The sequence below is a fragment of the Orycteropus afer genome, unplaced genomic scaffold, assembly GCF_000298275.1.
Source record: "Orycteropus afer afer isolate SDZICR_OR568_19922 unplaced genomic scaffold, OryAfe1.0 scaffold00045, whole genome shotgun sequence".
In the NCBI taxonomy this organism is placed as follows: Eukaryota; Metazoa; Chordata; class Mammalia; order Tubulidentata; family Orycteropodidae; genus Orycteropus; species Orycteropus afer.
Window position 1 is genome coordinate 3,603,979 of NW_006921632.1, and position 15,293 is coordinate 3,619,271.

The window sequence follows — 15,293 nt, forward strand, 5'->3', positions numbered from 1 at the left end:
TCAAAAAGGAACCCAGAGAAGGCTATCCTGCCTGGTAAAGTGGAGGGTCAGTGAAGAAGGGGAAGACTCTCAATGAGATGGATTGACACAGTGGCTGTAAACATGGGCTCAAGCATAGCAAGGATTGTGAGGATGGCACAGGACAGGGCAGCATTTAGTTCTATTGTACATGGAGTTACTATGAGTTGGAGACAACTTGACGACACCTAACTACAACAGCTATAATGGTGAAACCATGCTTATGCATTTTGGGAACAGAATAAAGAAATAAATTACTAAAGCAATATGTTTTTGGAAACATACTCAACAAGGTGGTCTACTGCATAAAGTATATTGATCACAAGTGGTATAGCTAGAGAAACAGTGAAAACTGACAGAACAAATCAAAGAATCAAATCAAAGAATGCTTTCTACCCTTTTCTATCCTAGCACACTCTAGGAGCTTGGTCTTGAAGAGAGAGTTGAGGAAGGTTTCTTGGAGTCACACCATCTCCTGATATCCTAAACTCTAAGCAGTATAGGATACAGATCAATCTTTCCCTGGGGTGGGTGAATAGTAATGAGAGGATTTGATGTTTAAATTGATTTGAAATTAAAATGATGGGATTTCAGTAGTAAGAAATGAATGGAAAGAGGTTCCAAGACTGTGGAATCTTCCCAAGATATTATTCCTTCAAAGTAAATTCAACAGAGTAGAGCTGCAAAACTCTTACATATATAACACAGTTAGATGTTTGCTATATAGAGCAGTTGCTTTTAAAACATCATCCACAGAACAAAACCAAAAACTTGGTAGGACATGTTTCTCATACCTAAAGTTAATAATGATTTTGCTTATTGTGTGAAATTATTTTTGGTATTTTCATGTTTACTTAGTATTCATTTATAATTTCAAATTCTATTTAAATTGTTTTTCCCCAAAAAGATATGTATTAATAAGTATTACAATGTCCATTAAGATGAACTAGGTTTAAAACTGCTTTAGTGTACATGTTTTAGTATATGTGTTTACTCTACTCTCATTATGGCAAAATCTCACTATAAATAAGTGTACATTGAATTGATACCAATTTGACTAATAAAAGTCAAAATATGTTAAAATAGAAGCTGATATGCAAATAACAACAAAAATAAAAGTGTAAAATAAAGTTATGATACATACTACAACACAGATGAACATTGAAAACATGCTGAATGAAATAAGTCAGTTGCAAAAGGACAAATATTGTATGTTTTCACTTATATGTAATCTCTAGACTGGGCAAGTATCTACAGACCTACGTTTACTGATGGTTACCAGGAGTGGGCAGGAGAGATGGACAAATGGGAACTTGTTGTGTAGGGGAAACTAAGGTTCTTTAAAATATGATGGAAAAATTTAGAAACACATAATGGTGATGATTTTACATTAAATTTATTAAGCGCAACACATGATAAAGTTGTTGAATGGTGATATCAAAAATGAAATTACTTTTGAACACATTGGCTAAAAGTTTTTGTAATATCTAAGATAAAAAAATATGTCCTCAAGAGGATAATATGTTGGTGAGCATACATTATTTGTATTGATGGAAAATTTGGAAATTTTGTAACGGAAAGGTCTAAATGATTGTGTCACTTTATGTTGCTAAAGCAAACATTCATTAACAAAACAAATGACTTCTAAGAAAATTTCCTCTTGTTGAATTTCTCTTAGGCAATTTGCTTTTTGCTTCAGAAAATTAAGCAGATGGTGGAAATTTTGACAGCGCAGGGTACATGATTGGGAAAAGGTCATCAAGAAGTGAGAGGGGCAAAGAAGGGGAAGGAAAAAGCCACCACTCTAGTCTGTTACACACTTTGTTGGCAATCTACCCTGTGTCCCATATTTTGGAAAATCCTATATGCATCTTTCATCCTTGGTTGCAATCTTGTGTCTTACAGTGGAGTCTTACAGTGCCTTGTGCCTTACAGTGCAGTCTGTCCTTGACTGCAGCCCTAGGCAGTCATTGGTTTATTGACCTCATTAGTCACAACCTGAAGTTAAGACAACATATGGTCTGCATTGTTGAGCTGTTCTGGACTTCAAATTCCTGTTTTTCGTTCTCTGAATCTTGCTCTTGGAAGTGTGGGTCCCTTCTCTTCCTCAAACTATATCCTTTCATCTTGTATTCTCAGATTTTGCTCAAAGATCAAAATGCCTTTCTGCTAAATTGTCTATTGCATGAAATCATGGTCTTGATATTTATTTAAATTTTACTTTCTAGGATATTTTAGAAATATACTTTGTGTGATTCCCTGATGAATCTTTCTTTCTCTGGTTTGACCTATCTTCCTGTGGAAGTTCCTATTTGTTTTCAGCCTGGATCTTTCCAAATCCAAATACCTCAGTTACCAACTATTAAAGCTTTCTACTTCTCAACTCTCCATCCTTTACCACACTCAAGAGTCAACAGGTTTGTTTTATGTTTCCTCCTCTTGTGGTTTGGACACTTGACATATTACTCAGTGAAATGCATAGTAAAAGAAACAGATGAGCTGAAGATCTATCAATGCAGCCCAAAGATTACCCAAGGAAAATGGGTAGATTAATATGTTTTTCTGATGCTTTGCTCTACCTCTAATCCAGAATGAGTCTGAATCATCTTTTCCACCTCACCTTCTTATTTGTTGTGTGCCGTCGAGTCGGCCCCGACTCATAGTGACCCCTCCTTGGGTTTCCGAGGCAGTATCACACGGAAGTAGGGTTGCCCAACCTTCCTTCCGAGGAGTGGCTGGTGGGTTTGAATCGCCAGCCTTCTGGTTAGCAGTCCTTCTTATAGCTCTTTGAATTTCTAAGATAATTTCCTGCATCCAGTATCAGAGGTAATAAGGAAATACTCTTATTTTCAACTCACCAGATATCTTGCTTTTATACACCAATTACCCATCCTACTCTGGCTGTGGTCAGTTACCTGAAATATTGAGTATATTTTCTCAAAGTCCTTTTCACTGCTGCTTTCACCTCATTGTTCTTCAGGCTGTAGATGAGGGGATTCACTAGGGGAGTGATCACACTGTACTGCACAGAGAAGATCAACTCCAACTGTGAATCTGAGTTTGGCATGGCGTAGCGAAGGAAAGCTGAGCCATAAAAAAGGAGCACTGCAGTGAGGTGGGAGGAACAGGTAGAGAAGGCCTTGTTTCTACCTGCAGAGGAACTGATGTTCAGGACAGTGGAGACAATGAGGGTGTAGGAGAAAAGGATTAGGACACAGGATCCAAGTCCATGGAGAAGACTGGAACAGAGCATAACAGTAAAATTGGTGGAGACATCAGAGCAGGATAGAGGAAAGAGTGAAGGCAGCTCACAGCTGTAGTGGGGAATGGACATATCCCCACAGAAGTCCAAGTTCATAGCTAGAAGAATGTTGATCAGTGCATCCAGAAAGCCTAGGCTCCAGGATCCCCACACCAGCCTCTTACAAAGTTGGTTGCTCATAATCTGACCATAGAGCAAAGGGTGGCAGATGGCAACATAGCGGTCATAAGCCATCACGGAAAGCAGGCAGGCTTCAGTGCCTCCAGTATCAAACAAAAAGAAAACTTGAGTGAGGCAGCCCTGCATAGAGATTGTTTTCCTTTGAGACAGGAGGTTCTCCAGCAACTTGGGCACTGTTGTAGAAGAGAAGCAAGGGTCCAGGAAAGAGAGGTGACTTAGGAAGAAATACATGGGCATAAGGAGGTGTGAATCCACCCTGATAACCAGTAACATCAACAGGTTCCCCATCAGGGTCTGGAGGTAAATCCCCAGGAACAACACAAAGAGCAGAGCTTGGATCTTGGGATCAGCAGACAGCCCAAGGAGGATGAATTCAGTGATAGTGCTGTGGTTCCTGCAGGCCATTTAGAGAATCCTTTACTCTGTAAAATAAGAACAGCAATTGAACTGAGCCCTCTTGACACTGCATATGCCCAGGACATCCCCATCTTTTCCCTACACACTATTCTATCCTCAGTCTCCATTTCATCATAAAAATTTCAAACCTGTCATCACCTACCCCTCAGGTATATTTTTCCCCTCCCTGTCTGCAACAGGAGTTCAGAAGTCCCATGATCAATCATGCTAAATTTGGACTCTCATACTTATTCTTCTGCATCTTAATTTATCTTATTCAATTGGACTCTTAATTTTGTTTAGTTTCATCATCTCTTGTTCATTCCAGTATACTTCTGAAAATGGTTGTCTAACATCTCCTCTCTCTCTTATCTTTTATTCTTTGATTCTGTACTCTACATTCTTTCATAATTCATTAGTGCTTAAAGAGAGCATGTTGGGTTGGTTCAGATTTTTTTGTCATTTATATGGAAATTTTAAAGGGATTGTCCAATTTTATTCCAGGGACAAAAGTAAGAGACTGGTGTCTGTAACTACGTGTGTGGGCAATTTGAAGTGAATTTGGTAGCAATGAAAGAAAAGATATCTAAACCATTTTGCAGTTGAAAAAATTGAAGTAAAATATCTAAGTTTCCACATTAGTTGGCTTTGACTCTATATTATATGGTTATGTTAAGAATTTTTCCTTTTTTATCAAAATGCCTCTTGGTCACTGCTCATAGAATAAAATGAAATTTCTGCTTGGTAATCAAGAACCTCTATCATCTCATATTAACTTCTCTTCCCACTCAGACCTCCAAGCACTCCCCAAATGGCCCACTGCCGTCCAAAATAAAGACCATCCATAATAATCACCACAGGTGATGACTTAAATTCAGTCAGTAGGGACTCATTCCATTAGACTGAATGTGGATCTAAAAATAAATGGAGACAATTCTGGGAGACATAGCACATGAATTTGACTTTCAAATTTCCCTCTTTTATGAACAGTGTGATTGTATGTCTTTGAGGCCATTATATGTCTGAATGGTTCTCCTTTCTTTTCCTCAGAATGAGAAGCTTGTACCCGATGTCTTAACCTCCCCAACCCTTCCAGAGCCCCATGCCATGTGAAGTTTGAGCCTAGAACACTAGCAGTCTCCATTGTCAAAGCTCTCTGTTACTCAGGAAAGAAGTGTTCTTCCTCAGCAGCTGAGTACTAGATTCTGACAAAGGGGAAAGACAATAAAACATGGAAGGGAGAAGATTCCAAGCGAGACATGCTTTAAAGAGGCAAGAAGAGAAGTTTGGATGAGAAAGAAAAATAACTGGAAAGAGTTGGGAAGGAGGAAAAATATTCAGATAAATCATTCCTCATGTACAAATATCCTGGCTTTTTCTGGTACAAAGTGCATCTGTTTTTCTGTCTTTCCTGAATGATGAACATATCTGAAATCAGTAATTCTTCATGTATAAAAGAACCAAGTCTTCTGAGATTGACTATAGAAATAGCACACAATGTGTGTGCTTCTTATAGAAGCCAAAATAGGCAAGAAATAGGCAAGAGATAGAACAGTCCAAACTCTTGATAATCTCGAAGGAAAATCTGTATCCTTATCCTTGGACTGCTTCCCCAATAGCCACAGTGGAAATACTAACAATCAAAGTACAGAATTTATCTCATGTGAGTTCTTATTTCTTTTTCCTTGTAAATCTAAACACACTACTAAATGTAACTGAAAAATTCAGATCTAACCTCTGTAATGCAAAGGGTTAAATGCTTGACTACTAACCAAAAGGTTGGAGGTTTGAACCCACCCAGAGGTGCCTTGGAAGATATCTGGAGATCTGATTTCTAAAAGTCACAGCCTTTCTACTCTGCACACACAGGGTCTCCATGAGTTGGAATCAACTCAAGGGCAAAAACAATAAAACCTTTTAAGGAGGCACTTATATCTCGAATGTCAGTGTCTTGGCCAGTGGAGCCAGACAGCCCAAGGGACATCTGGCCAATGATGTGAAGTTAGAGCTTGAAGCCAGATTTTAGCTCATTATCTAAATAATGGTAACTTTCAAAGAGGCACAGAGGATTCTCCAACAAGTGGGAGTTTTGACCTTCTGTGTTGCTGCAATGTTTTTTTTAACCCTCTGAGGAATTTCTTGGGGATTCTCAATAAATAAAATATTCTTCTTGCTCATGAAAAACTTATATTCTGGGCAGTGAACTTACCTGTTGTTGTTGTTGTTGTTATTTGCCATAGAGTCGGCCCTGACTCCTAGCGACCCCTCCTTGGGTTTCCGAGGCAGTTATCACTACGGGAGTAGGATTGCCCAACCTTCCTTCCGAGGAGTGGCTGGTGGGTTTGAACCGCCAGCCTCCTGGTTAGCAGTCAAGTGCTTTGGCACTATGCTACCAGAACTTACCTACATGTCTAAAATGTTACTCTTAATGAGAATAAATTTAGTCCAAATGAGTTTTTTTTTTGTGTGTGTGTGTATAACTTTACCTCATAGTGTTGACCAAATGGCTCAGCTAATTTTTTTTTTTTTTTTCTGTAAATAGTCTCTTTTGAAAATGCTATTTGGTGTGAATTTTACCTTATTTGATGTATATTAGTGTAGAATGTTGAGTTATATGTCTTATACTATATTTATCTTATATATATTCTGTTTATTTTATTTCAAATATTTACCAAATATTTCCCTTCTTCCTCTAGCATCAGTGTAATGTTAGCTGATAACAGTGAAATTAATGTTATATTTCAACAGCTAGTTTTCTATATCTAAGTGGAGAATGTATATATAGTAGACTAATGTGATACATCTAATATATTTCAACTATATATTTAAAACACCAATAACTTAACCAGTGATAAATATTGAAGCTGTTCTTATTATAGTTTTGTTGAATATATATTTGACATATTATACTAGTTGAAGATATATGTATGGAAGATACAAATGATGGATACATTCATATTATTGGAAGACATATTTTAGTTAAAAAGATTACTTTTATCTCAGTTAAGACGTTGACATATTTATTGACACCTAAAGAATACAGTTATGAGCTGGTAGTGCAGTGGTTAAAGCATTCAGCTGCTAAACAAAAAGTTCAACAATTCTGCTTCTGTAAAGATTTACAACCTTGGAAACCCTATGGAAAGTTCTACTCTGCCCTAAAGGGTCACTGTGAGTTAGAATTGACTTGAAGGTAGTGTTTTTTTTTTTTAAGATGGTAAGTTTTTACAAAACTCTTTGATTCGTTGACTTGTATAAATTCCTAAGGGGCAAAACTATGGCCACAGACCAAATTTAGCCCACTGTCATTTTTTTTTTTCTTCCCTACTGTTAGTTTTTGTAAGTAAAGTGTTATAGGAAACTGAGTCCTGCTCCTTAATTAGTTTACTTGTCTATGACTGCTTTTGTTGTACATCAGAGATCAGCAGTTGCGACAGAGACTCTATGGCTTTCAAAATCTAACCTATTTACTATTTGGCCCATTACAGAGAAATTCAACAACCCCTGTTCCCCTGTTCTACAGCTAAGGCGCTCTGGTGGCATAGTAGGTAAGATATTTGGCTGCTAACCAGAAAGTCAGTGTTTCAAACCTACCGGCTGCTGTGGGAGGAAGATGAGGCAATCTACTTTGGTCAAGGTTTACAGCCATGGAAACCCAATGGGGGTTGTTAGGAGTCAGAATCGACTCATTGGCAGTGGCTTTTTTGTTTGTTTGTTCTACAGTTACATTATACAATATGGTAGCCACATGTGTTGATTTAAATTAAAATTAATTAAAATAAAAATTTAATTCCTCTGGCACATTAGCTGTATTTCAGTGAATCAGCTTAGGTAATTTGTGGGTTTCTAAGAATTTGTCCATTTCGTCTAAGTTATTTGTTTTGTTGGTGTGCTATTGTTCATAATATTCTCTTATAATCTTTTTAGTTCTTTAAGATTCATAGTTATGTACATAGATTCATTTTTTACTTCAGTTATTTACATTTTCTCTCTTTTTTCTTTGTCAGTCTTGCTAAAGTTCTGCTGATTTTTAAAATCTTTTAAAAAAGCCACCTTCTGGTTTTGTTAATTCTCTCTACTATTTTTCTATTCTCTATTTGGTTCACATATTTGTTAGTTATCCAGTTTTTCTTCTGTTATGGATTTCTCATTTCATTCTATTGTGGTAGGAAAAGATACTTTGTATGACATCAGTCTTAGAAAATTTACTCAGACTCATTTTGTGGCCTGCCATGTGGTTTTTCCTGGAGAATATTCAATGGGTACTTGAGGAGAATGTACTTTCTACCATTTTTGGGTTGAGTCATCTATATATGTCATTACATGTAGTTGGTTTATACTATTGTTCAGTGCTCTATTTCTTACTGATCTTCTGTCTGAATGTTCTATCCACTACTGAAAGTGGTGTTTTGAAGTCTCCAGTCATAATTGTAGAAGTATCTATTTCTCCCTTCAGTTTGTTAACGTTTGCTTTATGTATTTCTGAGCTCTGTTTTTTGTTGTATATATGTTTATAATTGTTATATCTTCTTGATGAACTGACTCCTTTCTTAATACATAATGTCCTTCTTTGTCTCTTGTGGCAATTTTTTACTTAAAGTCTGTTTTGTCTTGTATCAGTACAGTCACTCCATTATCTTTTGGTTACTCTTTGCATGGAACAATTTTTTTTCCCCCTTCCTTTCACTGTCAATCTATTTTTCTTTGGAAATAAAGTAGGTTTCGTTTTGGATTTTTTTTCCCCTAAATCTGCCAGTCTCTGTCTTTTAATTGGTGAATTTATTTCATTTACATTTTTAGCAATTATTGATAAGGAAGTACTTCTTCCAGTTGGCTTTTCATTCCTTAGTTTTTTTGTTTTGTTCCTAAATTTTCTAATACTTTCTTCTGTGTTTGATTTTTTTTTTTCTCTAGTGCACCACATATAATCCAGCCTCATTTCTTTTTCTGGTTATTTTTAGTTTTTTCCTTTGCTCATTGCCATGAGGATCATAATTCTATTCTCTATAGATAATATTTTGGTTTGAATTGATACCAACTTAGCTTCAATAGCATAAAAATACACTGCTCCTATTCAGCTCTTCCTCTTATGGTTTTATCATCACAATTTATATCAGTATTCATTTTGTGCTGTTAATATGGATTTATAATTATTGTTTTGTGTATTTGTCTTTAAATAATATAGTAAAAAAGAGAATAGGTACAAAACAAAATATGCTAATAATGACTTTTATATTGACTTCTATAGTTAAGTTATTGGTGTGTTTTATTTCTTTGTATGGCATTGAGTTACTGTTTAGTATGCTTTTATTTCAGCTTGAAGAACTTCCTTACTATTTTATGGACAGGTCTTCTAGTGAGTAATTATCTCAACTTCTATTTATCTAGTAATGTTTAAATTCTCCTTCATTTTTGAAGGATAGTTTCGCTAACTATAGTTTTTTTTTATACAATTAAAGTTTATTTCTTCTTATAACAGTTGGATGTGAACAGTTGGCTATTCCAGGTGACTGTCCTTTAACTGACGACTTGTAGATTTTGCTTTCTTCCATCCTGTGACTCTGCCATATTCAAATCATTCATACCCATTGTGTGAATACAAACATAGAGAACATATGAAAAATCACTACGGATGATTTAGGGTTAACACTTGGAATTGCTGCATTTCTTCTGTCAATATCTCATTGGCTGGAACTCAATTAAATAGCCCCAACCTAATGGCATGGAGGCTGGGAAATATAGTGTCCTTATGTGTCCAGTTTCATTCTAGTTGGATCAGCAATCAATGCCCATGGAAGCAGCAGTCAGGAAATGAAACAATGTATTTCATTGGAAAAATCTACTGCAAAAGACTTCTTCAAAATATTAAAAGCAAAGATGTCACCTTGGGGACTAAGATGCACCTGACCCAAACTATGGTCTTTCCAGTTGCCTCACATGCATGGGAAAGATGGACAATGAAAAAAGGAGACTGAAAGAGAATTGATGTATTTCACTTTTGGCATTGGTGAAAAATATTAAATATACTATGAACTGTAAGAAGAATGAACAAATCTGTTTTGGAGTAAGTCTGGCCAGAATCCTCCTTAAAAGCAAAGATGGTGAGATTTTGTCTTATTTACTTTGAACATTTCATCATGAAAGACAAATTAGTAAAAAAGACAACATATTTGGTAAAGCAAAGGGTCAGTTAAGAGGGGAAAATCCTCCATGGGATGAATTGACATGGTGGCTGCAACAAAGGGCTGAAACATACCAAAGATTGTGAGGATGTTGCAGAACATTTTGTCAGTTATAGATAAGGTTTCCATGTATTGGAATCAACTTCATGGCAACTAATAACAACAACAGCATGTGCCCAGAAGCGAGAGAGCAGCTGTGTGTCACATTTGTAGAGGGCCACCTTAGAAGGCTGTCTACCACAGCTTGTAAGTTCAAGCCAGGATTCTATGCTAAGCACTTCATTTCCACAGTCTTCCTCAGTTTCTATTTTGTCTGCTTCTACTTTCTCTGTCTCTGACTCCTGCTGTCCTGTATCAATTGACATTTAGCTAATCCCTTCAGTAGGTAATTATCTTGCTCACATAAAGGCCTATTTGCATATCTTTACTATCATCTTTTTTTTTTTTTTTAAAACCATTTATTTTTGTTGTTTCAATTGAGAAATACATAGCACAACATATACCAATTCAACCATTTCTACATGTAAAATTCAGTGACATTGATTATGTTCTTTGTGCTTTGCAAACATTCTCATCATCCTTTTCTGAGTTTTTCCTTTCACAGTGCATAAACTCACTGTCCTAGGTTTCCTATATAATCTTTTGAGTTCCTGTTGTCAATTTGATACTGTATAGACAACTATTTAGGCAATCCTACTTCCATAGTGATACTGTCTTCGGAAACCCAAGGAGGGGTCGCTATGAGTCGGGGCCGACTCGATGGCAAATAACAACAACAACAACAAGACAACTATTAAAAGAGCACAGTGCTCAAGGCAAGCATTCTTTACTAGGTAAGCTGAACTACTGTATTGCATTGGGCAAATCTGCTGCAAAAGACCCTGTTCAAGTGTTAAAAAAGCAAAGATGTCACTTGGGTGACTGAGGAACACCTGATCCAAGTCATAGTGTTGTCAATCACCTCACATGCATGCAAAAAGGTGGACAATGAATAAGGAAGACTGAATAAGAATTAATGTATTAAAATTATGAGGTTGATGAAGAATACTAAATACACCATGGACTGTCAGAAATATGAACAAATCTGTCTTGGAAAAAGTACAGCCAGAGTGCTCCTTGAAAATGAGGATAACAAGATTTCATCTCATATTTGGATATGCTACCACGAAGGACCAGTACGTAGAGAAGGACGTTATGCTTGGTAAAGTAGAGGGTCAATGAAAAAGAGGAAGACCCTCATTGAGCTAGGTTGACACAATGGCTACAGCAATGGGCTCAAATGTAGCAACAGTTGTGAGGATGGAGCAGGACTGGGCAGTGTTTCATTCTGTTGTGCACAGGGTCAGTATCAGTTGGAACCAACTAAACACCTAGTAACAACAATAACAACATTGTAACTCAAGATGCAATACACTTAAATACATGCTTCTCTAAATAAATCTTAATCACTAAGCATGCAATTTGTTATAGACTTATTGTATAACTTGAAATATATATTGATTCAGTATACCAGAAAGATTTGATTGCTTGATTTAGACAAATAACTGGTTATTAGATTTCTCTCCTTTAAATTTCTTATTATTATTTAGTCATTTGATCATAAACTCACATGCCGTTGTTGTTGTTATGTGCTGTCAAGTCAGACCCGACTCATAGCGACCCCTCCTTGGGTTTCCGAGGTGGTATCACTACGGAAGTAGATTGCCCCATCTTCCTTCGGAGGAGTGGCTGGTGGATTTGAACTGCCAGCCTTCTGGTTAGCAGTCAAGTACCTTAGGCACTATGCTACAGAGCTTCCATAAACTCACATGGAAACAGCAAATTTACCTGGGTGAAACTGGCTGAGAATCACAGAGAGAAAACAAAACACTTAGAGTATCAATTGAAAATATTTATTTTATTATTATTTCTTATAAGAACAGTTAGATTGCCATTTCTTTCCCTGTCTCCTACGAAAATTTTAATCAAAAGTTCATACTTGATTATCCTAGTCATTGCTTCAACCCAGAAATTCTAAATACCACCGTTAATAGAGTCCTATTGGTATTTATTGGAAAGAAGTTTGGGCAATCTACTTCTGTAGTGATACTGCCTTGGAAACCAAGGAGGGGTTGCTATGAGTTGGGTCCGACTCAATGGCACAAAACAACAACAACAACATTGGTATTTATAAAATTGCTTAATTCTTGACTATGGTGTTTGACGTCCAGTTGTGACTACAGGGGAGAACTAGCATTGCTTAAGCCATCCCCCTGGGCCACTGATGCCTATGAGTCAACCTATAAGCTTCCTAAACAAACCTGCTCTGAGCATTAGTTAGACGACCATAGCCTGTATATGGCAGAGACAAGAAAAGCAGAGGAACACATGGAGAAATGCCAGGATGATGATGTTTAAGACCATTTGAAAGAAAGAACTATCATATGGACATTTTACTTCAGTAGTGAACCAAACCAAACCAAACTCACTGCCATCAAGTCGGATCCAACTCACAGTGACCCCTTGTTGGGTTTCTGAGGCAGTATCACTATGGAAGTAGATTGCCCAATCTTCCTTCCAAGGAGTAACTGGTGGGTTTGAACCTCCAGACTTCTGGTTAGCAGTCAAATGCCTTAGACACTATGCTACCAGAGCTCAGAATCCAAGAAGATAGCTCATTATCAGCAGAATTTTATAACCACAATCATAAAGCCAGGTATACAAAATATATTTTCTGTAATTTTTATTCTTAGTAATTGAATTAAATACAAGGTCCTACAGCCACACTGGAGAGTAAATTGTCTTTTGGAGATGCTGTATCGGTAATATGTGTTTGGGTTATGGGGAGGTAGTATGGATGTGTGGATGGCTAAAAAAGGCCAAGAAGGGACTGAAAGTTCTCCTTGACTGAGTTGTGAGACTATTGGGAACAGGACAGCAAAGGCATGACCAGGACCAGGAAGCAGATTGACTACCATGACATTTCCTACAGGTGACCAAAATGTTCAAATCTAATACAACAGACCACAGCTAGAATCACTAGCTAATATTCAGTGTTCAAACAGGCAGAGCATTTTATAAACTAGACCTGAAACTTCAGGCAAAACCAAAGTCAAGGGACATGGAAGCCTCCAGAACTTGAATAATGAGAAGAGAGTCTCAGAATGAAGGTGAAAGGGTGAATTAAAATATCTGCACAACTGAAATATGTTGTTGTTGTTGTTATATGCCGTCGAGTCAAACCCGACTCATAGCGACCCCTCCTTGGGTTTCCGAGGCAGTATCACTACGGAAGTAGGATTGCCCAACCTTCCTTCCGGGGAGTGGCTGGTGGGTTTGAACCGCCAGCCGTCTGGTTAGCAGGCAAGTGTCTTAGCCACTAAGCTACCAGAGCTCCCAACTGAAATATACAGGATTGAAAGTTCTATCCCTCCATGTTAAGAAGGCTTCTTAGAATCTGCAAAGAAAAATTATTTATTAAGGACCTCTATCTTTGGGGTAGGAAGAGGCAGCTGCTGGTGATTCCATAGAAATTTAGATATTCTGTTAGGCTATTAAAGTTCTAGGAGCACGGTTCCTGAAATCTACACTTTCTTTCCTGTTCTGCGTAGGTGAGTGGTCTATGTCGCAGACACTGCCATGCTGCTACATCAAGTCCTCTCCTGCTATTTGACTAGAAGCCTAGCCCTTTGCAAGGTGCACACTCATCCCAGAAAGTGATTTCAGGACTAGGGTTAAGGGATTCACATTCTCTTTCCCTTGTTCTTTCTTGAGACTGATTGTTCTTTCTTTTTGAGTGACATTATTCTCAGTAACCTCAAGGTACTTAGTCCTTTTAAAAATATGGCCCCATTGTGATTCCAAATGCCAAACTACCTTTCTACTGGGGCATTTGGAAAAGGAGAGCAGGCTCTTCAGTGGTTTCAAAATGACCTTATTTACCTTTTTCCATAAAAAGCAGCAGCAATTGGCAAGAACAGCTCTAACTCTGATAACTATTATCCTGCATGAGGATAAATTATCTTTCTTAAGCTACAATTACAACCTCAAATAATAGTGATGATAATAATAATTTATATGGAGTAATATAGTGACCCTTCCTTGGGTTTGTGAGGTGATATTTCTATGGAAGTAGATTGCCCAGTCTCCCTTCCCAGGAATAGCTGGTGGGTTTGAACTGCCAGCCTTCTGGTTAGCAGTCAAATGTATTAGGCACTATGCCATCAGAACTTCTAGTATTGTGTAGGTTTTTTAAATGCACTTTACATATGTTGCCATATTTAATTTTCATAAAACACTAATACCAAACTGAACCCACTGCCATTGAATCGATTATGACTTATAATGACCCTATCGGACAGAGTAGAAATTCCCCCATAGGGTCTCCAAGGCTGTACACTTTACAGAAGCAGACTTCCTTGTCTTTCTGCCTTGGAACAAGCAGCTAGTGGGTTCAAGCTTCTGTCCTCTTGGATAGAAGATACATTCTTAAACCACTATACCACCAAAGCTCCTTAAAACACTAATAAACCAAAAAAAATCCCAAACTCACTGCCTTCAAGTCCTTTCTGACTCATAGTGACCCCTCCTTGGGTTTCTGAGGCAGTATCTCCATGGAGGTAGATTGCCCAGTCTTCCTTCTGAGGAGTGGCTGGTGGGTTTGAACCTCCAGGCTTCTGGTTAGCAGTCAAATGGCTTAGGCACTACGCCACCAGAGAAACAGAGACTTAAGAGCCCATATCCTTAGTTATTGTGCACATTGTCTACCCATGTTTTCCTGACTATGATGGGGAACCTGATACTACTGCTGGTCATCAGGACTAATTCTAACTGTCACATACCCATGTACCTTTTCTTAAATCATCTCTTTTTTTGTTGATTTCTGTTTCTCTTTAGTCATTGTGCCCAAGATGCTGGAGAATCTGTTTTCTTGGAAGAAAACTGTCTCTGTAACAGGCTGCCAGTTTCAGATAATCCTTTATGCTTATCATCTGTGTGACTGAAGCCTGTTGGCTCTCAGTGACGGCTTATAACTACTATGCTGCTGTCTGTCACCCTCTGCTATAGGGCCAGGTGATGAGTGAATAGTGGTAGTATGTAGCTGATTGGGTGCTCATAGGGTCTGGACTTTATGGACACACTCATTGATATCTGTCTGGCAATGGCAATGGACTTCTATAATACCTGCATCATCCCCCACTACAGCTGTGAGTTGCCCTCTGTCTTCCCTCTGTCTTGCTCTGATGTCTCTACTATCTTCATTGTCATGCTCTGCT

General features: G+C 37.7%; 1 protein-coding gene across 1 annotated transcript; it reads right to left on the reverse strand.

Annotated features, from left to right (window-relative positions):
• Nucleotides 1–2,929: 2,929 nt before the first annotated feature.
• On the reverse strand, nucleotides 2,930–3,865 carry LOC103194536 (olfactory receptor 8S1-like). Its single transcript, XM_007937956.1, has one exon. The coding sequence runs from the start codon at nucleotides 3,863–3,865 to the stop codon at nucleotides 2,930–2,932; it is 936 nt and encodes a 311-aa protein (XP_007936147.1).
• Nucleotides 3,866–15,293: the final 11,428 nt, after the last annotated feature.

Bases quoted from the DNA above. Each gene is read 5' to 3' on its own strand.
- LOC103194536 (XM_007937956.1), bottom strand. From the start codon at position 3,865: ATGGCCTGCAGGAACCACAGCACTATCACTGAATTCATCCTCCTTGGG.